The sequence below is a fragment of the Vigna radiata genome, chromosome 1 (genome assembly GCF_000741045.1).
Source record: "Vigna radiata var. radiata cultivar VC1973A chromosome 1, Vradiata_ver6, whole genome shotgun sequence".
Lineage (NCBI taxonomy): Eukaryota > Viridiplantae > Streptophyta > Magnoliopsida > Fabales > Fabaceae > Vigna > Vigna radiata.
Window position 1 is genome coordinate 6,023,365 of NC_028351.1, and position 21,869 is coordinate 6,045,233.

At 34.4% G+C, this 21,869-nt stretch overlaps 5 protein-coding genes across 8 annotated transcripts; all 5 read left to right on the forward strand.

Annotated features, from left to right (window-relative positions):
- The first annotated feature begins 1,873 nt into the window (after positions 1-1,873).
- Positions 1,874-3,184, forward strand: LOC106765659. 2 transcript variants are annotated; one of them, XM_022782831.1, is made up of 2 exons: positions 1,884-1,987; positions 2,078-3,184. In XM_022782831.1, exon 2 carries the CDS (start codon positions 2,175-2,177, stop codon positions 3,033-3,035), a length of 861 nt encoding a protein of 286 aa, XP_022638552.1. In that variant the 5' UTR covers positions 1,884-1,987; positions 2,078-2,174; the 3' UTR covers positions 3,036-3,184. The 2 variants fall into 2 exon arrangements, with proteins under 2 accessions (XP_014505835.1, XP_022638552.1); XM_014650349.2 differs by having other exon boundaries at positions 1,874-3,184.
- A 1,370-nt stretch (positions 3,185-4,554) lies between these two features.
- Positions 4,555-5,917, forward strand: LOC106766652. The gene is made up of 2 exons (XM_014651369.2): positions 4,555-4,640; positions 4,870-5,917. Exon 2 carries the CDS (start codon positions 4,902-4,904, stop codon positions 5,751-5,753), a length of 852 nt encoding a protein of 283 aa, XP_014506855.1. The 5' UTR covers positions 4,555-4,640; positions 4,870-4,901; the 3' UTR covers positions 5,754-5,917.
- A 6,139-nt stretch (positions 5,918-12,056) lies between these two features.
- On the forward strand, positions 12,057-13,369 carry LOC106767294. Of its 2 annotated transcripts, XM_022777129.1 has the most exons (3): positions 12,096-12,140; positions 12,238-12,294; positions 12,380-13,369. In XM_022777129.1, exon 3 carries the CDS (start codon positions 12,402-12,404, stop codon positions 13,227-13,229), a length of 828 nt encoding a protein of 275 aa, XP_022632850.1. In that variant the 5' UTR covers positions 12,096-12,140; positions 12,238-12,294; positions 12,380-12,401; the 3' UTR covers positions 13,230-13,369. The 2 variants fall into 2 exon arrangements, with proteins under 2 accessions (XP_014507639.1, XP_022632850.1); XM_014652153.2 differs by lacking the exon at positions 12,238-12,294 and having other exon boundaries at positions 12,057-12,140.
- Positions 13,370-15,911: 2,542 nt separating this feature from the next.
- Positions 15,912-17,172, forward strand: LOC106767198. Its single transcript, XM_014652040.2, has 2 exons — positions 15,912-15,970; positions 16,207-17,172. Exon 2 carries the CDS (start codon positions 16,231-16,233, stop codon positions 17,080-17,082), a length of 852 nt encoding a protein of 283 aa, XP_014507526.1. The 5' UTR covers positions 15,912-15,970; positions 16,207-16,230; the 3' UTR covers positions 17,083-17,172.
- Positions 17,173-19,015: 1,843 nt separating this feature from the next.
- Positions 19,016-20,990, forward strand: LOC106761299. 2 transcript variants are annotated; one of them, XM_014644872.2, is made up of 2 exons: positions 19,016-19,362; positions 19,545-20,990. In XM_014644872.2, the coding sequence occupies exon 2, from the start codon at positions 19,582-19,584 to the stop codon at positions 20,422-20,424; it is 843 nt and encodes a 280-aa protein (XP_014500358.1). In that variant the 5' UTR covers positions 19,016-19,362; positions 19,545-19,581; the 3' UTR covers positions 20,425-20,990. The 2 variants fall into 2 exon arrangements, with proteins under 2 accessions (XP_014500358.1, XP_014500431.1); XM_014644945.2 differs by having other exon boundaries at positions 19,557-20,990.
- Positions 20,991-21,869: the final 879 nt, after the last annotated feature.

Below are 21,869 nucleotides of genomic sequence, written 5' to 3' on the forward strand. Positions count from 1 at the left end.
TGAGAATCATATTCTTGTTTAAACGGTAATACTAAGAGTGAGTATCATCGTTGTTGTTCTTCTTTGTATCTCAAAAGCGGATTTCGTGATCCCCTCCACCCTTATAAGGGACGAAATATTGCTTTTAGGAAAATGTGTACTCACGCCTAGAAGATTATATCAAGTCTACATTGTTGTTCATCTTGTTTCCCTAAGTTATTGGAAAATTGTTCCAACAAAGACTTTAACGTCAATTTGCATCAATATTCAATATAATAATATACCACAAAAATTTTAAGAATTATATAAATAGTATGGTTATCTAAACTAAAAGTGTAAAATATAGAAAAATGGATGAAAAATATTAAGAAAATAAAAAACAAACCTTAATCTATCGGTTTTTGAAAATATCAGAACAGTCAAGAAAAAAAAATATATCTTAAACAATGGCCAACACATTCTTTACTTTATTTTTAACAACTTTTATTTTTGGAGCATTTTTATTTATGATTCATACTAAAAGTTATGACAATTTGAAGTTTATCAACTCAATTAAATTAAAAATGCAAAAATGCAACCTTTATGAGTGGTGATGTATGTGGGTGGCCATTATATGAGGCATTTTGGAAATCAAAGAACCAATATCCTTTTTAGAAATACAAGGGTTCATGCTGACGATGTGTTTACTCTAGCCTAACTTAAACCATGTCTTAGATAGTGTATAAAAATTCTAGAACAATTTTTTCATACTCTAATTGATGTTTCTGTCCAACCATGTCTTTACAATCTTTGTGCCTTTAACCGATACTAGGCCCTTTGGTTCGGGTTGTTGGAGGACTCTTTTCGTATGCCTTGTATTAGTAGACTGATCTATTATTTGATGGGGGAGGACATGAATGCAATGTTTTCCATTACAATGGGTTCAGAGTTGAATTTTATTTGTGTGTGGTGCTTGCGTTGCTTAAGCCCTTTTTGGTTTAGGCATGGTAAAAACCTACCAAGATATTATTGAGATAACTTGTTTTGTTTTTTTGTTATGGAACTTATCACTAGTGCAAAAATACCTTTTCATATCTTTTAAAAATAACTTTTTATGAATAAAAACAGTGGGTATAGAAAGTATGGACCCTTTTATACAAAGTGCACCTTTTTATTTAAGTTAACGATAAAATTGGTATAGAAAAATTTGGACATAGTTCATCTTCTTCTCTAAATAGAGATGGAGAAAATTGGAAAATAAGAAATAGAACCAGATGCTGCTGCATGATTAAAATAACCTACCCAAGAATAATGCATCCCTTTCAGTAGCAATGAAAAGATTATTATGTTTTTTTTAATCAGCAAATCACTAATATTTTCATCCACCACGACCTCCTTTCGATCTTAGTTGTTCCTTGTTCGTGTTCTACATAGTACCATTACAAGATTCATTGAAACTATAACTAGATTCACAATCTCTGAGATAACTCAACGTGACTTGAGCACTAAACGCAAAGTTCAAGCTGATTCAAATGCATACTTGGCCTTAAGGAAACTGACAGCAACACAGTAAATAAGACTACTTATGGAAAAACATAGGCAGAAGAAAAAACCTCTGTGATTAACTAAGTTCTCAACCAAAATTACTCATCGACACGAAGATAATAACAACAGAAAAAAGGGCAATATATGCATGCGCTAGATGAAATGACGTGGATGAATAAACAAGTGAAATGATAGATCAAGAAAAGGAGCACCAGAACAAGTGAACAAGACAATAAAAGTGCAATAGAATTAGATGCTATTCAAATAAAATTATCTGCGGAAGAATAACGCTTCCCTTGTGGATAATATGCAAGATTCTATATGCCTTTTCATCATGAACCAAAGACTCTATACTGTGTCAATAAATCTCCCATCCTATGAACATCCTGAGCATGCAGAGAGCTAAGAAAAGCTAGCAATGTGGGTGCTGAATCCCTGACCACACAGCACCCTTCAACTTTGTTTTGGGTAATCATTGCAAAAGGTACTCCGTTCCAAGTCTCTAGGTTCCNCAACATATTTTACATTGGTGCTTGTTTGTGTGTATACATTCAATGGGTAACATTCTACGCAGCGGTGGTCTTCTCAGCAATGGTGGAACTGGGTATGACCCTTACCGTGTTCAGCTGGGAAAATATGCTGCCATTTCTTTATCAGAAAGGCAAGTTATCATGCAACAAAATGGTGGAGCCTTGGAGAGCTGGAATATAACATACGAAGTAGGTGTTTCAGCCTGTGCACTGCAGCTAACAAGAGAAGCTGACAATAGTAAAGATGTGAAGGGTTTACGCTTACAACTCCGCAGCGAGACAACCAAACGCAGTGGAGCTCTTGCAGAGTTCGATTTCTTTTTAGACGTGCAAACAATAAATGGAGACGATTTCGTGGTATATCCCCGCTGGTTCGCCATCTGTGGCGTTCACACAACAACATCACTCAATCAAAACAAGAGGGTTAACAGCAGATCGGGCAGTGTTACGGATATGGACATGTATTTGTATGGTGAGGGACACAAAGGGGGTCTTATTGTACTTGAAAGGAAGAAAAAGAGTGGCCATCTACTACCTTATGAAGTCACTCTGGCGCATTATCATGCTACTGGTTCAGGTATTAATGATTACCGTAAGATTAAACCAGATTTTGGCCTTTCTATNGTCGCAAAGATTCGATTAATCGGTGGTAGTTTGACCGTAATGGTGGATGGCCCTGAACAACACCCTTCTTCTGCGTTATTGTACATGTTCGATGAAGTCAGTAGAAACGCGTTTTGGCATCGTGACATGTGCCCTCACTGCGCTAAAGCTCCGAAGAAACAGAACGAAGAACTGTGGCAGTCTGAGAGTGAAGACTCTGATAGTACTCCCAAAGGAGTATCTCAGGGTGGAAGCGGGAAAAATGTAAGAGTGATTTCCAATGGTGGGAAGTTTGGGGGTGATGGTAATGGTAATTTCTANGAGAGAAATGTTTTTAATGTNATTTATCAGCNTCANTGGTCTGAAAACAAAAGTGTTAGTGGAAGAACATATATGTAGGAGCTGCAGTTTCTGTACTATAATATAGCAGCTTGTATTGTTAATAACTTCACCTGTCCAAGGTGTGTTTGTGTGTAACCTACTAGAGTGCTTGCTTGAACTTTTAAGTTTATTTCTCTATATAACAAATGCTAAAAGATTTAGAACAATTATGGTTATGAAATGAACGGGTTTATTCATTAAATGGAAATTAGCACAAACAATACGGTTAGGAGATTTTCATAGCCTGCTTCGCAAAAGTTGGATATGCATTTGAAGGAATCAATGAAAAATAATGGAATTAATGAGTGGAAAAGACAAAGATCAAAGTGGAGTAGAAAATACGTTAGAGAATTAGGTGCCATGTAATTAAAAGAATCTGTGCAAGAATAGCACTTGATATATCATATTCTCTATATATTTATATATAATTGATATGCTGATACGTGAGAATATATATGATTATATATACTGCCCAAATAAAAATACAATTTTTTTTTACATTCTTAGATGTTCCAAATTTCATACAAACACGATATGATGATCAAGCTACTACATTAATTACATTACACCATCCTTAGATGTCCTATTCATATACAACAAAGTCTTAGAAGTATTTAAACCATGAAACTTCAAAACAGAGGCTCCTCTCGAATATGGAGGTGAAAACTAATACATGAAGAAAGATATAAGAACAGAAAAGAAGTTCTTTTATTCAATCTAATAGAAAATTTAGGTATATTACAAAGGGAAGAGAAGAAGGGGATACATATAACGTGAGAAGGGTCTACACGTAATAACAAAACAACATGCAGATACATGCTTTGAGCGAAACATATCACCGCTCAGCCAGCGATACAGGATAACTACTTGCATGCACACGCTCACGCTGAGCGGTGTTGGCGTTATGTGCTGGGCGGTTTGATACAAGCTTTATGTATTCATTAGTATAAAAATCATATTTTATGACGTACAAAAATTAAGTTATGACGTACATAGTTTTGTATGTTACAATAAAAAATTCTAACGGCTAAAAAGGACTCTCAGTCAGTAAAGAAATGACACCTCACTCAGCAGTTGCACATCTGGACACGTTGCCGTTAAGAATTTTAACAGAGTTACTGAAAAGGACTTGATTGAACATAAAATTCGTTCTTTGAGATGAAATTGAACACAAAATCTAACACAGGGACCATTTCAAATTTTCCCAACCAAAACTATGACCAAAAAGAGTTTTTAACCTAAAAACAACCCACAATATAGTTATCGAAAGTTTGAATGTGTTCAAGAATTTTATCACTTGAATGTAATACGGATGGATGTCGTTCACTCAGTGGAAAGAAATAAACAAAGTAAAAAAAGCAATGTCATGATGAGAATTATGTCCCAAAGAAAGAGATGAATGATAATATATTGGAGCAAGAATTAGATACCATATAAATTATTCTGCGGAAGATTAACGCTTCCTTTTGATGTTGAGGTTACAGTGAGAAGAATCTATAATCTATCTATTTATATTCTTTCCATATTTGCACACACCACTGAACTGCAGCACCAAATTCTTCGTCTTCATCTTCATCGGAATAATCGGAAAAATCCATTGAGGTGGTCAAGTTGCATGTGCAGGTACGGTTGAATTTATGTTTAGCTACGGATCTTTCCACAATTTTAGGATAAATAGTTGTTTGTTTTTCTTACAGCATTTGTTTTTCTACTGTTAATATAGTTTTGTAAAAGGGTTATATTAAAAGTGTTTATTGAATGGGATAGAATACATTAAGGTGATTTTGCCATGTTTGAAGAGAAGTGAATGGTTTTGATATGGCAAGAAATATATTTATGATGATGCGTGCAGATACAGAGCTGCTGGAAACTGTTAGAATAGAAATGAAGAATATTCCTAGCGGCCCTCGTCTACTGGGAAACGGAAACTATTCTTACGATATTAAACTAAGCAAAGCTACCATTAGCGTCACAAGAGATAAAGGTAATCGGAATCCATATTGGAAACTCGTGTACGACGTAGACGGAATGACTTCTAAACTTTCCATAATAAAATTCACCGACGAAAAATCAGGTGATTATATAAACGTGGATGTCGGGGAGTTGTTTTCACTTCATCCTCATCAATGGTCAGAACTTACGGTACAAGTGAAAAAAGATAAAAAAACCTGTCTTCTTTACCCAATACTTGAGATGTATAACAACTTGACGAATGCAGAATATGGTGAATCATTGAGTGACGGTGTAAAAACTCAGAGGTGGGTATATGCGTGTGGAACCAGGAAAGGTCTTGTTGTTATAGTGAACAAGAAGAAAAGCAAGGAAGAACAACCCTACATGGTTACCGTAGCGCATTATTACGTGAATAGTGATAGTGGTGGAAGCGGTGTAGACATAGGTTTTTCAGGTGTGGTGAAGATTGGAGTGGTTAATGGAAAATTAGATTATAGCGTAGATGGTCCTGTGGAACATCCTTCTTCTGCATTACTTTACATGATGGAAGAAGTTTGTCGAATAGGGAAGTGGAAGCCTTCTACGTGCCCTCATTGCAAGAATATCCAATCGCAACAGCGTAGATTGGTGTCTGATAGTGAAGACAGCGACACCAATCTTCCAACAGCACCACCATCTCATGGAGGCCAACAAAATGCATCAAATATCGGACGCTTCAATGGCGATGGCATCGGTAGTATGATTCGAGCAAAAAATGTTAACTTTATCAAACGGTGGACATAACTTATGCATGGCAACAACTTCAAAATAAGTGTCAATTCAAAGTTCACATTGAATAAAGTAAAAGTTAACCCTAGTATAAGATAAAAGACTTCTAAATTTATTGTAAAGTTTTAAATTAAAAGTGATGTGAGATGTTTTTAAATGTATTAGGTTATCATATTATATAGGTTTAATATCTCTTTTGATCTTGTTAATTTTATTCAAAATGATCATCAATGTTTTCGAGTGTTCAAAATGAATTCAATTTTTATAATTTTTATTTAATTTGATATTTTTTTCTTACGACATCTAAATAATTAACTATATATATAATTGATACGCTCATGATATGCGAGAATATGATTATATACCAGGCCAAAATAAGAATTGAGACTTTGTTTTCATTCTTAGATGTCCCAAATTTCATACAAACACAATATGATGATCAAGCTACTACATTCATCACATTACACCATCCTTAGATGTCCTAGAATTCATACAAACAATGTCTCAGAAGTCTTTGTAAACCATCAAACATCAAAATAGAGCTCCTCTCGAATATGCTGGAGAAAACTACTCCATGAAGTAAGATATAAGAACAGAAAAGATGAACAAGACAAAGAGAGTATTTTATTCAATCTAATCGAAAATTTAGGTATATTACAAAGGGAAGCGAAGAAGGGGATATATATAACGTGACAAGAGTCTGCACGTAATAACAAAAACAACATGCAGATACATGCGCTCAGCGGCACATATCAACGCCCAGCAGTACAGGATAACTACTTGCATGCAGACGTTCGCGTTGGGCTGTGTTGGCGTTATGTGCATGGGCGGTTTGATACAGGCCTTTTGCATCCAGTATTCTGGGCTTTTGTACGGAAATAGGCAGATTTCACTGCCAAATTACGAAATTAGGCAAAAATGGGGGAATTTACGGAAATGGGGAAGTCGTCTGGGGGTAGAACGACTTCATAAGAAGAAGTCGTGCCCCCCCTGCACGACTTCACACTGTTCACATGAACAGTGGTGAAGTCGTGCACCCCTAAAACAATTTCTGGACTCTGTAATCGATTACCAGGAGCTGTAATCGATTACATCTTGTTAAAATCGTGGNCCCCCTGCACGACTTCAGCATTATAGGAAAAAACGGGCCTGGTAATCGATTACAGACCCTTGTAATCGATTACCAGGTGTTTTTTAAGTGGTAACAGCCCCTGTAATCGCTTACCAGGGTGTGTAATATGGAAAAATGGCCCTGGTAATTGATTACAGACCCCTTGTAATCGATTACCAGAGTTATTTGATTGTTGAAAATGTTTTTTATGAGGTACCAATATAGGTGCAATTATTAAATTTTTGTTATGACATTGTTATGTTTCGATATAGTAATTTTATTCTTTGAAATTAAAAGACAAACTTGTAAATGAAAGTTGAAGTATTTTATTGAATTGAAAATGCATTACATAAGTAGACAAATCTTAAAATAAGTACAATAATACTACTAAGTATCTAAGAAGAAGGTCCACCATGACGACGCAAAACCTCATGCTCTAAATGATCTACTCGAGTTTCCAATGTATCGAACCGGTCTCCCATGTTGATCTCGAGTTGTTCAAGTCTTGTATTAATGTTTTCATTCATGGTGTTGAAGCTGTCCCCCACAAATGTTCTAAGATCATTGATGCCCCTCATCAAGTCATCATATGAAGAAGTTTGAGGGTGAAGAATGCGCGGTGGTGGTGGTTGTTGTTGAGGACGTGCTGCACTTTGGCCTTGAGAAGGACGGGGAGCATTTTTTGGAACCCATATGTCGTTAGCATCTAGCGTAAATCCAAAGGAATCGAGTGATCCACGTGATATCCGCATTTGCCTTGTTCGGGGGCCAGGAATTTCATCATCCAATGGAATGTCAAAATGTTCCAAGATACGGGTGATCAAAAATGCATATGGTAAAGGAGCATTTTCCTTCAACGCCTTCTTCATCTTTTGTCGAATGAGATGGGTCCAGTTGATGTGCTTCCCCGTCATAATAATCCATAACAAGATTACATCTTCCTCAAAAGCCTGTGCAATGTTAGAAACACGTGGCAAAAANATACGAGCGATAATATAATGCAATATTCTAGCATTAACTGTCATGGATCCGGCAGTAATTCTACCAACTTGAGGTTTGTCTGGCAAAAGTATCAACTGTTTTGCTGCGTTCACGCTGTATTCATCCACCCATTGATCAAGAATTTTTCCTTCAAAACGCAATCCAGTAGAGGGTAGGTTGGCTATGGAAGCCAATAGACTGGGTTTGATAATGATTGGAACCTTCTTAACCTCAGTCTTAATAGTCCCATTATCAGAAATTTTCAGATTACTATAAAAAATTCGGACCAAATCAGGATAATAGTGTGGAGCATCAGAGACAAAATCAAGCAAGTTTAGATTTGTCAGCATGTTGTAAAATTCCAGATTTTGGCTCTCGAAAAATTCTTGGTCAACATATTTTGGTTCAATCACCTCACGGTCAGAGAAAAGGGTGAAATACCTTTCCGCCAGTTCAGGGGTCGAAAATTGATGAATTGGGTCCGATTCAGTTGGTGACGGTGGTGGTGAGAGTGACGGCGGGCTTTCGACCGGTGAAGGTTGACGGTGGCGACGTCCCGCCGCTGTAGAAGATGAGCCCCTAACCCTTTGCCTCTTCGAAGAATCTGCCATTTCAAAATTTCAATCGGTGCAAATTGAAGAGAATGGAGAGTAGAATATGAAAATGATGTTTAGAATTGAAAATAGTAGGAAAAGATGGGATTTAGGAGGTTTTTGAGGTGCTCCAATGGTGGAAATGGGGGCTGCTGCGCGAGATAGGGTTTGGGTGTGGGTTATGAGAGAGAAAAAGTTGATTTTATAGGGTAGGGATGCGCTTGTAATCGATTACAGGATTTGTGTAATCGATTACCAGGGCTCTGGTAGTGGGATGGCATTAAATGTGTGGTAATCGATTACTAGGTAAGTGTAATCGATTACCAGGGGGTTTTTTGCATAAAAATTAATTTTAGTTGTATTATTTGAAAAGGAAATAATATGAAATGGATAAACAAATTTGTCTTATGGGAATAAATTCTTATTAATTGTTCAAAATACATGGTAGATCATAAAATACAATTTATTTTAAGGATTATCGATGTCCTCCAGTCCCACAAGTTGGTCTTCTTCTTTGGCGTTGCCCTCGTCTTTGTGGTTGGGGAGACTGCATACCTTCGTCTTCTCTTTGAATGGATTGTTGTTCGTTTTGGAAATCCAATGTGGGGCGATAAACGTGCTGCGATGAAGATGCGTTTTCGTATGCAGAGGGTGGAGTCATTGTAGACGTTCCAAAATGATGTGAAGGACCCGCACTATATGTTGATGGACCTGCACTGTGTGGTGTTGATGGGGAATAATAACCATAAGACTGTCCACCTTGAGAATACTGGGTTGGATATGGATAGTGCTGGTGGTCAAAGGAAGACCTATGTGGGACGTCGTACGGCGGTGATGAACGATATGCAGATGGTGGTTGAAAATATTGTTGTTGGTCCAAGTCATACTGATGAAAACAATATTGATGTTAGTTTTGTAGGAAATAATAATCATTACACAATGAAAACATACGATGAAAGTTTAACCTCTTCGTCCGATGAGGCTTCTTTAATTGGAGCTAAATAGCGGATTGTATGACTTATGTACCATTGCATATACTCAGATTGGTCACGCAAGTGACCATTTCGGTTGAATGGAACACCGTTAAAGAAACGATTTTGACGGTCATTCCATAAAGCAATCCATTGTTTATGGCGTTCTTGCCAATCCCAGTCTGCTCATCCTCTCATATCCTCTTTATGTATCTCGTCCAGATCTATGGGTGTTGTGGGACAGGTTGTCGAAATCCAAATTGACGCATAACACGGCGCAAGGCATCCGGAAGACCGTCTACAAAAAGGATTCCTAATGAGATGGATGAATCCACTCCGGATCAGCCCAAAAAATGCTCTTACTGTCGCAACACAGGTCATCATAGGGGAAATTGTCCGTTTCGTCACTAGTTAATTTTGTAACCCAATCAATAATAAATCTACTACTTTTAATATTTNATATCAAATTGTCTTACATTTCAATTGCCATCTTTTATTAATTAAATTGTAAAGACCACAATATCTTATTTGTCTAACACAAAAAACATAATCAAAACTTCAATAACACCTCACAAAAAACATTTTCAACAATCAAATAACTCTGGTAATCGATTACAAGGGGTCTGTAATCGATTACCAGGGCCATTTTTCCATATTACACACCCTGGTAAGCGATTACAGGGGCTGTTACCACTTAAAAAACACCTGGTAATCGATTACAAGGGTCTGTAATCGATTACCAGGCCCGTTTTTTCCTATAATGCTGAAGTCGTGCAGGGGGNCCACGATTTTAACAAGATGTAATCGATTACAGCTCCTGGTAATCGATTACAGAGTCCAGAAATTGTTTTAGGGGTGCACGACTTCACCACTGTTCATGTGAACAGTGTGAAGTCGTGCAGGGGGGTTACGACTTCTTCTTATGAAGTCGTTCTACCCCAGACGACTTCCCCATTTCCGTAAATTCCCCCATTTTTGCCTAATTTCGTAATTTGGCAGTGAAATCTGCCTATTTCCATACAAAAGCCAGTATTCTGAGACTAATTATGATGATCACAGTACTAAGCTACTATCTACAACTATACAACACGCGAAAATGAAAAGCAATAATATCATATATATTGGTGTTCTTTGGGATGATTAAAAGAGTCTCTCTTGTCATATTTTAAGGGTTCCTGAAAACAAAAACAACCAGACAAACATGATATACTCTTCAACAAACAGACTTTGAAGGAGATTCAAAAGGTGAAATAACGTTGAATATGGTGAAAAAGGGATTCAAAGATATTACTATGGTGCAAAAGGAAATAACAGAACATCAAACAAATAATTTTTGAATATGTAAGAAGGACAATAATTATTAGAATAAAAACAAGCCACAATGTTATAGTTATGGAAAGTTTGAACGTGTTCAAAAAAATTATCACTTGAAAATTAAAAGCATAATTCATCAATACACATGGAAGACAACTAGTTCTTTACTTGTCAAAATATAACTCAAGGACATAAAAATCTGTGATATTTTGAGAATATTTGCAACATAAAAAAACTTTTAATATAAAATCTTCATTTTCCTCAAAAAAGTTATAGAGGGAAAATATGAAACATATATAGGTGCCGAGTAATTGAAATAAACTGTCCAAGAATAATACTTACGATAAAGAGTTATTATATACGTAATTGATATGCTAATATTTGAGAATAAAAGATTTATTTGGTAGTAAATTAATACAGACATGAATAAGAATAAAGTAACACAAAAGAAATAAAGCAACGTAAAAGTAAACAGGACAAAATAAAATGCTATAAAAATAGGATAGAGAATAAGCTATGTAATTGAATTATTAATATGCTGACCAATAACGCTTCTTTTGCACATATGCATGGTGCACATAATACAGGCAACGGTGGTCTTCTAAGTAATGCTGTGGAAGAGGATAATGGTGGCCATGATTTTGTCATTCATTTGTCACCAATTGCACAGCAAGATGGAGGATTGATGGGTCTTTCATATGAGTACCTCTGTCAGCAAGATCGAAAATTTAGACCGATGATACAATTCTTATGAATGAAACATGGTACAAAGACTTTGACCAAAACTTTATGTTTGAAAAAAAAATATTCTTGGGTTAAAACACCGGTACGATATTATTGTCTTTTCGCTAGTAATTATTAAAAAAAAATAGATATAGGATTAGTTTTTTTCTTATATAAAACTAAACTACCTCTCTATATTTATCATTGAAACTCACTATTACAAAAATTTTTATTTTAAAACCTATTACATGCTTTTTTATCACTAGAGCACACTCGTAACATAAATAATTGATTCCACACTAATATGTTCAAGGGATCGAAAGATATAACTCAATTTTTGTTAGTTAAGACCTATTTGTTAAGTACAGAAGAAAAAAATGGCTGAAAGAATTAAGTCACAGCATTACGGATGTTCTTGACTCATTGGAAAGAATCTAACAAAGTAAAGAGCATGATGAGAATTATGTTCCAAAGATATATAGTGAAGAGTAATAATATATTAGAGCAAGAATTAGATGCTATCTAAATTATTCTGCGGAAGATTAACGCTTCCCCTGATGTTGATTTTACAGTGGGAAGAATCTATAATGTATCTATTTATATTCTTTTCATATGTGCACACACCAATGAACTGCAGCACCAAATTCTTCGTCTTCACGTTCATCAGAATTATCGAAAATATCCATTGAGGTGGTTGACTCACGTGCAGGTATGGTTGGATTTATGTCTAGCTACGATTATCTTTCCAGATTTAGGATAATTAGTTGTTTGCTTTTCTTAAAGCATTTGTTTCTTACTGTTAATAGGTTTTTGCAAAAGGGTTATATTAAAAGTGTTTATTGAATGGGATTGAAAACATTAAGGTGAAACTGTAATGATTTTGCTATGTTTGAAGAGAAGTCAAAGCTTTTGATATGCTAAGCAATATATTTATGATCATGCGTGCAGATCTGGTTATTGTTGAATAGAAATGAGGTATAGTTCTAGCGGCCCTCGTCTACTGGGAAATCGAAACTATTACAATATTAAACTGGGCAAAGAGGCTAACATTAGCGTGAAAAAAGATGATGATATTTGGAACCCATATTGGAAACTCGTGTACTTCGTAGACGGAATGACTTCTACACTTGACATATTCACCGACAAAAATTCAGGTGATGAAATATTAAACATCGTTGTCCACGACTGTAGATCCGGGAAAATAGATTCTCCAATGGTACATATTAACCTAGAAGTGCAAAAAGGAAAAAAAGGTCTTCTTTACCCAAGTTATGAAGAATTCTCGACGACGGTATACTACGATGAATCATTGAGTGGCGGGGTAAAAACACAGATTTACGAATATGAGGGCGGAACCAGGAAAGGTCTTTTGGTTACGGAGAGCAACGAAAAACAACCTTACATGGTTACCGTAGCCCATTATTACGTGAATAGTGGTAGTGGTGGAAGTGGTACAGACATAGGTTTTTCAGTTGTGGTGAAGGTTGGAGTGGTTAATGGAGGATTAGATTATAACGTAGATGGCCCTGTGGAACACCCTACTTCTGCATTAGTTTACATGATTGAAGAAGTGGTTCGAACTGTGAAGTGGAAGCCTTCTGCATGCCCTCATTGCAAGAATATTCTATCACAACAGCGTAGATGGGTTTCTGACAGTGAAGACAGCGACACCAATCTTCCAACACCACCATCTTATGGAGGCCAACAAAATGCATCAAATATCGGACGCTTCAATGGCGATGGCATCGGCAGTATGATTCGAGCAAACAATGTTAACTTTAATAAATGGTGGAGATAACTTATGCATGGCAAAAACTCTCCTTTTATCTTGTCTGATTCTGCAAGTTGCTTCTGATAGCAGCCTCGCTGATATCTTGTGTGATCCTTATATAGTCAGTATGTTTTTGTCTTTAAAATATAATTTGCTTTTGATTTTCATTCTTATCTCAAATTTTTATCATAGTTCCTATTATTAAGAAATGCAAATGAAACGCAAAGGTATGATGCACCTAGAAAACTATAATTATGCTTCTAATTAAATATAAAAAAAATTATTAATGCAAAAAAGCATTTTTAAAATCGTTTAAAAACTATATCGTCGTGTTGCCATTATAAGTCTTCCTTTTTTCTTTCATTTTGAAAATACAAGAGTGAGTGGTAACCACTGCAAGTCAACCACAGGGGAAATTATGTCATGCAACCCTAATTCAGAAAAATCTCTAATATTAATCAGGCTATAATTCATTACTATGGTGTTTCAAATATGTGTCTATTTGAGTTGTAAAACCCATTTCACAGCAAAAGCAGTACTACTATTCACCATGACATTGTAAATGACAAAGCAAAGCATAGACATACTGCCGTGCTGAATAGGCATTGCATTGCATAGATTCAATGCCACTGTTTGCATACATGAACAATTTATTCTGGTTTTTAAACACTGTTAAGATCATTTAACTAATTTTCTTCACTAAAAGCACCAACACAGTAAGAAATTAGTAACAACTGTTAGATGTGAATTTGTGTATAATTAATATTATATCTCTTTCTTTATTAACATGTGGAATCTTCTACAAAATCAATTACTTACATTTTAAAACATAAAATCAAATATTAGTTATATTGTTAAAAAATGTTAGTGAGATTGTATATCGTCCAGTTATTCACATTTGTTACAAATAGCTGCTGATGCAACAAATGTTTTTGGAAACTTTAATTGGAGCACTGCTGTTCAATCATGTTACTTGCTCAATTATTATTGTTCTCAAAGGTAGAGTTGTCGTCTCCTGAAGCCAAGCTTAGGTTACTTGAAGTTTAGGACCTTGTATTTTCATTCAATAAGCTAACTCAAAGTTGTCACATATGAGTTGTATTGAGTTAGATTGTTAAGAAAGAAACTCATGGATTGTAATTCTTGTGCTATAGTGAAGTCTTCTGTAGATGTATAGATTAAAAGTTTTGTTAGCATTTCAACCGAATCATGTTACTTTTATGCGTGATTTTTTGTTCTTCTTCTAATAATTACCTTAGTCACATTGATGGAACAAGTTGCAAAGTAAACCTCCAAATTCGGAAAGAGAAGATGTATCGGGACAGAAAGATGAAATATCATATTGTTACAATGTTATGTCAACTTATAACAAACTACAATGTGCCATTAATGGGTGGATGAAACTAAGGTGTTCGATAATTTCTCATAAGTTAAGGCTCTCCCATTAATTTACCACTTTGTCAAGGGTTATACTGAACAAAGGATAGTTAGCAATAAAAAGATAGTGATAAATAATGGATTATGCATAATGTGTGAGCTAACAAACAAATATGTAAGTCACTTGTTTTTCACATGCAATGTACAATGGGGTGTGTGGAACTAGTACGACAAATGGGTAGGAGTTAGTAGCATGTATCATCTATTATTTTGATGTTATTTTTTGATTTTAGAGTTATGTTAACTATTTGGGTTTGGAGGATCAAAATGATTTGGATGGAGTTGGGTAAGACCACCTAGATTCAAGTAGGGTTAAATTGTACATGAATGTTTAATTCTCTTAATGCAAACGTTAAAAACTACAAAAGAACATATTTTTGTAGGTGGTTCAGACCGTAGATAGAAGGTTGTCCATACTGTGTTTTTGTTGGAAAGATACTTGAGAATCTAATGGAAAATTGAGCCCTAATTTGTTCTAGACTTAAACGAAACTTTTAAAGTAGCAAAAAGTTCGGAAATTAAGATAGTTTGATACCAAATATTCAACGACAACCGTTTTTCCTTTTGTAGATTAAAAAACTGGAAAATATATGGATGGATTGAAAAACAACAAAATTCCAAGGTGCAAATGGTCATTAAATATAGGAATTGAGGTGGTGGTCATCAAATATATTAAAGATTCTGAGTTTATGAAAAGTAAACCTTATTAATAAAATTTTACTTTGTTGAAATAGATAGAAGGATTGTATTTGAAATTCAAAGATACTAAATTGTTAAAAGAGTAATGGAATGGGTTTATTCACGATAAGGGTCCTTCATGTACCGGGAGGAAGAAAAGACGCTGTGCATGGGAGCCTGCGAACGTTGGATAAACTCTGGCGACAAATTGATCAACGAGACTCTTGATGCCTTTTTGAAGATGTTAGAAGTTAGAATTTAGAAGCAAGAAGAGAAAGAGAGTGGATTTAGTTTAGTAGTTTATGGCATTATGAATGAGATGTTGGTATCGAGTTGATTGAGAATAAAGTCACTGTGCATTATGGATGGATGTCGTTCACACAATGGAAGGAATTGAACAAAGTAAAAAAAGCAATGCAAGAATTATGTTCCAAAGATAGAGAAGAGTGATAATATATATTGGAGCAAGAATTGATGCCATCTAAATTATTCTGCGGAAGATTAACGCTTCCCTTGATGTTACTGTTTGAGAAGATTCTATGATCTATCTATTTATGTGCACACAACAACGAACGGCAGCACCAAATTCTTTCGCTTTACCTTCATCGGAATTAACGGAAAAATCCATTGATGTGGTCGAGTTGCATGTGCAGGTACGGTTGAATTTATGTCTAGCTACGTTGATCTTTCCAAAGTTTTATGATAAATGGTTGTTTGCTTTTCTTACAGCAATTGTTTTTCTACTGTTAATAAAAGAGTTATATTAAAAGTGTTTATTGAATGGGATATAATACATTAAGCAGAAATTGTAATAATTTTGACATGTTTGAAAAGAAGTGAATGGTTTTAATATGGTAAGCAACTAAAATATTTATGATGATGCGTGCAGATAACTGGAAATTGTTGAACAGGAATGGGGAATAGTCCTAGCGCCCCTCGTCTACTGGGAAATGAATACTATTCTTACGATATTAAACTTAATAACGGGGCTAACATTAGCGTGTCAACAGACAGAAGTACTTTGCCACCACGTTGGAAACTCGTGTACGACGTTGACGGAATGACTTGTACACTTTCCATATTAAATACTCCCGACGGAAAATTAGGTCCTGATACGTTATTCATCGCTGTCGAAGATTGTACAACAGTTTTTCTTCTTCAGCGACTTGAAAAATTCGACATAGAAGTGATTAAAACACCAACAAACGGTCTTCTTTCCTCAATAACTGAGTACAGGAATGTATTAAAATATGGTCAGACATCGAGTGGCGGGGTAACAACTGAGAGGTGGGTATATGGGTGTGGAACCAGGAAAGGTCTTTTGGTTGTGCAGAGCAAGAAGCAAAGCAACGAAAAACAATCCTACATGGTTACCGTAGCGCATTATTACGTGAATAGTGATAGTAATGGAATTGGTGTAGACATAGGTTTTTCAGTTGTGGTGAAGATTGGAGTGGTTAATGGGCAATTAGATTATAGCGTAGATGGTCCTGTGGAACACCCTTCTTCTGCATTACTTTACTTGATTGAAGAAGTGTGTCGAACAGGGACGTGGAAGCCTTCTGCATGCCCTCATTGCAAGAATATCCAATCGCAACAGCGTAGATTGCTTCTATCTGAGAGTGAAGACAGCGAAACCAATCTTCCAACACTACCATCTTATGGAGGCCAACAATATGCATCAAATAAAGGACGCTTCAATGGCGATGGCATCGGTAGTATGATTCGAGCAAAAAATGTTAACTTCAATAAATGGTGGAGATAACTTATGCATGCCAACGACTCTCCTTTTATATTGTGTCATCCTGCTAGTTGCTTTTCATATAGCCTCGCTGATATATATATATATATATATATATATATATATATATATATATATATATATATATATATATATTCACAATCATATTTTCGCAGCCTTCTCATTAGAATAAAATATAATGAGATAAAATTATATAGTGTTTTCTTGTCTTTTTTTTTTTTTATTTTCATTCCTGTCTCAACTTTTATCCTAGTTTCGTATCCTTAAACAATGCATAAATGTAATCTTTTTCTTTCGTCATGCTTAACAAACTGCGAACATTTTACAGTGTACACCGATAATGTAATCATTGATGTGATCACTTAATAATATAATAGTTTCAATATTGCTACAAAAGTAACCAGGAAATTAGTATGGATAAACTAACCGGAAGTCGTTTCTCAACTAATTTAGAATTACTTTTTAACAAATTAATTTTTATAAAATATGCAATAAAAGTGTTAGACGAATAAAATAAAAATAATAAATTCAAATGAGATGAAAAAAATATGCAAAATATGATGCACCTAGAAAACTATAACTATATATGTGCCTAATTTATTATATGCAAAAGATAGGGTTTCTAGTGAGCAAACAAATTAAATAACAAAAAAAGAACAACTTTCCTAGTGCAAAAAAAAACAATTGAAACTGTCTTATATAATTCGATTTCAAGAAAAACAAAATTTTCAAAACCTGATGACAAATTTGAAATTTTCTACAAAATAACATGTTTCCATTCTAAAATAACTGAAATTTATAAAGATATTAATTTCGATTCTTTAAATAACAGAAACATATAGTAATGTAGGATTTAGATATTTAAAGAACTGAAACCTATAATTATACAAATATTTTCAAAATTGTTAACATTTCACAAATTTTACATTCCTATCAAAAACTTTTCATAAATAAGAAGAATAATTTATCATGTGTTAAAATGAAAAGAAGGACCCATCATTAGAAGATAAAAGAATGCAAAAAAGTTGTTAGAAGTTCCACGTCCGACTAAAGATAAAGTCGATTCATGATATATAATTGGTGCAAATATCATCTTTCAGTTTTGTAAGGTTGAGTTAGAATTGTTTTGATATTATTTAGAATCAAATTTAAACAAACTTTGAACATTTAATCAATTTCTCTATCCATGAAGGTTATACGAGCCTAATTTATTAACTGTAGGGTAGTGAATAAGCTAGTTCATAGTAGATAATTAAATCAATTGCTAGGTGATGTATTTAGCTTTTAAGTCCTCTAAATAAATTAGCTAATCATTAAAAACATTTACTAAAAATAATTATTAACTAATTACTAAATATAAAATGAAAAGAAAGAAAAGAATAATATAAATAAGTTTGGTATGTTTTAATATAAAACGAGTAAAAACAATTGCATTACGAGTATGTGTATTTAGTTTTTTTATAATGTCAAAAAACATAATTATTATTATTATAATTATAAAACTAAATATAAATACTTTCTTATAATTTTATTATAAATAGTTTTAATTTATTATGTAGGCTTTTTTTTCTTTTAGATAACTATTTTAGTTTAAAAGGATTTCAAGTTTATAGAACAGTCAAATTAAAAAAAAAAAATAGTTAAACTTTTTGAAAAAACCAATCACTCAAAAAGTAAAATTGATCAGATATTTTAATTTAAAAAACCTTTTACTTAAAGATGTAAGAATAGATATTTTCTTTTAAAACTAAACTACCTCTCTATACTTATTCAAACTCACTATTATAAAATTGTTTACTTAAAAACCTGTCACATGTTGTTTTTATCACTAAAGCACACGCGTACAATCTATAAAATAATTGATTCCACCCTAATATGTTAAAGGGGTTCGAAAGATATAACTTAATTTTGGTTAGTTAAGACCTAATTGTCAAGTACAGAAGAAAAAAATGGCTGAAAGAATTAAGTCACAACATTACGGATGTTCTTGACTCAATGGAAAGAATCTAACAAAGTAAGCGCAAGAGATGATGAGAATTATATTCCAAAGATAAAGAAGAGTGATAATATATTGGAGAAAGAATTAGATGCCATATAAATTATTCTTCGGAAGATTAACGCTTCCCTTGATGTTGAGGTTAGTAGGAAGAATCTATGATCTATCTATTTATATTCTTTCCATATATGCACAATCCAATGAACTGCAGCAGCACCAAATTGTTCGTCTTCACCTTCATTGGAATTATCGAAAAAATCCATTGAAGTGTCGAGTTGCAGGTGCAGGTATGGTTGGATTTATGTCTAGCTACGTTGATCTTTCCACGGTTTTAGGATAATTTGTTGCTTGCTTTTGTTTCAGCATTACTTTTTCTATTAATATATTTTTCTAAAATGGTTATAGTAAAATTGTTTATTGAATGGAATTGAATTAAGGCGAAATTGTAATGATTTTACCATGTTTGAAGAGGAGTGAACAGTGATGCTGGAAATTGTTGAATAGAAATGGGGAATAGTCCTAGCTGCCCTCGTCTACTGGGAAATGGAAACTATTCTTCTTACGATATTATACTGGGCAAAGCGGCTACCATTAGCGTCAAAAAATATGAACGTTCTTTCGGCCTAAGTTGGGAACTCGTGTACGACGTGGACGGAATGACTTCTACACTTTCCATATCAAGAAACACCAACAAAAAATCAGGTGATGATTGGTTATGGATACATGTCATGGATTGTAGTCCCGTAAAAACGGAGAAGTTTGGAATTCGTCCTCATCCAATGGAAAATATTACGGTAGAAGTAAATAAAGAAAAAAAAACTGGTCTTCTTTACCCAAGTTTGTATAACATCTTGCCGTATGAAGCAGAATATGGTGAATCATTGAATGGCGGGGTAAAAACTCAGAGTAGGGTATATGCGTATGGAACCAGGAAAGGTCTTTTTGTTATGGAGAGCAAGAAGAAAAGCAACGAAAAACAACCCTACGTGGTTACCGTAGCGCATTATTACGTGAATAGTGGTAGTGGTGAAAGTGGTATAGACATAGGTTTTTCAGTTGTGGTGAAGATTGGAGTGGTTAATGGGCAATTAGATTATAGCGTAGATGGCCCTGTGGAACACCCTACTTCCGCATTAGTTTACATGATTGAAGAAGTGGTTCGAACTGGGAAGTGGAAGCCTTCTGCATGCCCTCATTGCAAGATTAGAATATCCAATCGCAACAGCGTAGACTGCTGCTATCTGAGAGTGAACACAGCGACACCCCTCTTCCACCGCCACGACGTTATGCAGGTCCACAAAACACAGCAAATATGGGACGCTTCGATGGGGATGCTAACGGTAGTATAATTCAAGCAACTAAAATTAACTTCTTTAAATGGTGGCAATGACTTATAGTTGCCAAACTCAATCTTCGTGCATGCCAACAACCTTCTTTTCTAATAGTAGATACAGTTCTCTGTGCTTTTTTGCTCACTAAAACCATCAATGGAATGTGCATAATCATAGTTTTCACCTACTTTTCTCGGATACTGAGTTCAGTTTAAGGAAGAGTTGGCATACTAAATTCTTGATAAAAGGTTTGTAGATATTTTCACCAGTGCTAGACCGTCTGTTATTGGGACTAAGAAGATCATCTAGTCTCTTGTTGTCTCCAAAATTATGGACTGTTTGGTAAGAACGTTGAGTGGAACCATCTAATGGCTATAAAGAGAAGCATAATTCATGTATCCTTTTCATTATTCTAGGTGTGTTCCCAGTGTGTAAGTTTGAATTGTGTTTTAATCAATCAATAAAACCTTGTATCTTTATTCAATAAGCTAACTCAGTTGTAACATTTGAGCTGTATTGAGTTAGATTGTTAAAGAAAGAAAATTATGTAAAATTCTTGTAACATTTGAGCTGTATTAAGATTTAACATATTTTTACATTATTTTCCATTTAAACCTCAATACCTTAGTGTGCAAAATTCTTCCTCTTTCCATTTACTGTTTTTTTTTTTTATTATTAAAAGGAATTTTTACACTAATTTTATTTTACTATGTTTTAGGATTTTCTTTGACATTGCAACATTTAGTTAAATTACTACACGTTTAAACTCTATACATTATCTTTTAATAAATTTGAATATTTCTGCATTCAACTATCTTTATTTGAGGAAACATTAGTTCAAAGTGATTTACAAATAAGCAATATTCTTGTTCATGAAGCCATGGTTGTCCTTAAGATTTATGAATTCTAAAAATTTCTTTCAATAATTAATCAATATATAAACTTTTACAAAATAACCAAGTTCACTGAAATGAGAAGAATGCTTATTTATTTTTCAAAAGAAGATAACTATAAGCATTTTAAATAAATTAAATGATGCATGCAAAATACATACGTGAACATCATACAGCTGAATTCGTAGCAAAAGGTGAAGTGCTGGGAGTGAGCAAAAGTGGTGGCTGTGAATTTTGGGATAAAAAACCTAAAAAACCGGAAGAAGGAAGAGTAGAACTAGAGATGAGAGTGAAGGGCTAAGCCAACACAGTACAATGAATGAACTTTTATGTTTTAGATAATGAATGAGACGTCGATATCGATTGATTGAGAATAAAGTCACTGCATTACGGATTGTTAAAGTGTAATGCAAATTCTAGAAGAATGGAGAAGCTCCTAGGAAAAAAGAGTTAGAATGTAAATTGGGCCTAAAAGATAAAAGCCCAAGACTAGAGAAGGCCCAAAACTAAAGAAGGTCCAAAATAGAATTCTAGAAATATCCTATCTAGAAGGATTCTAGAATGATGTAT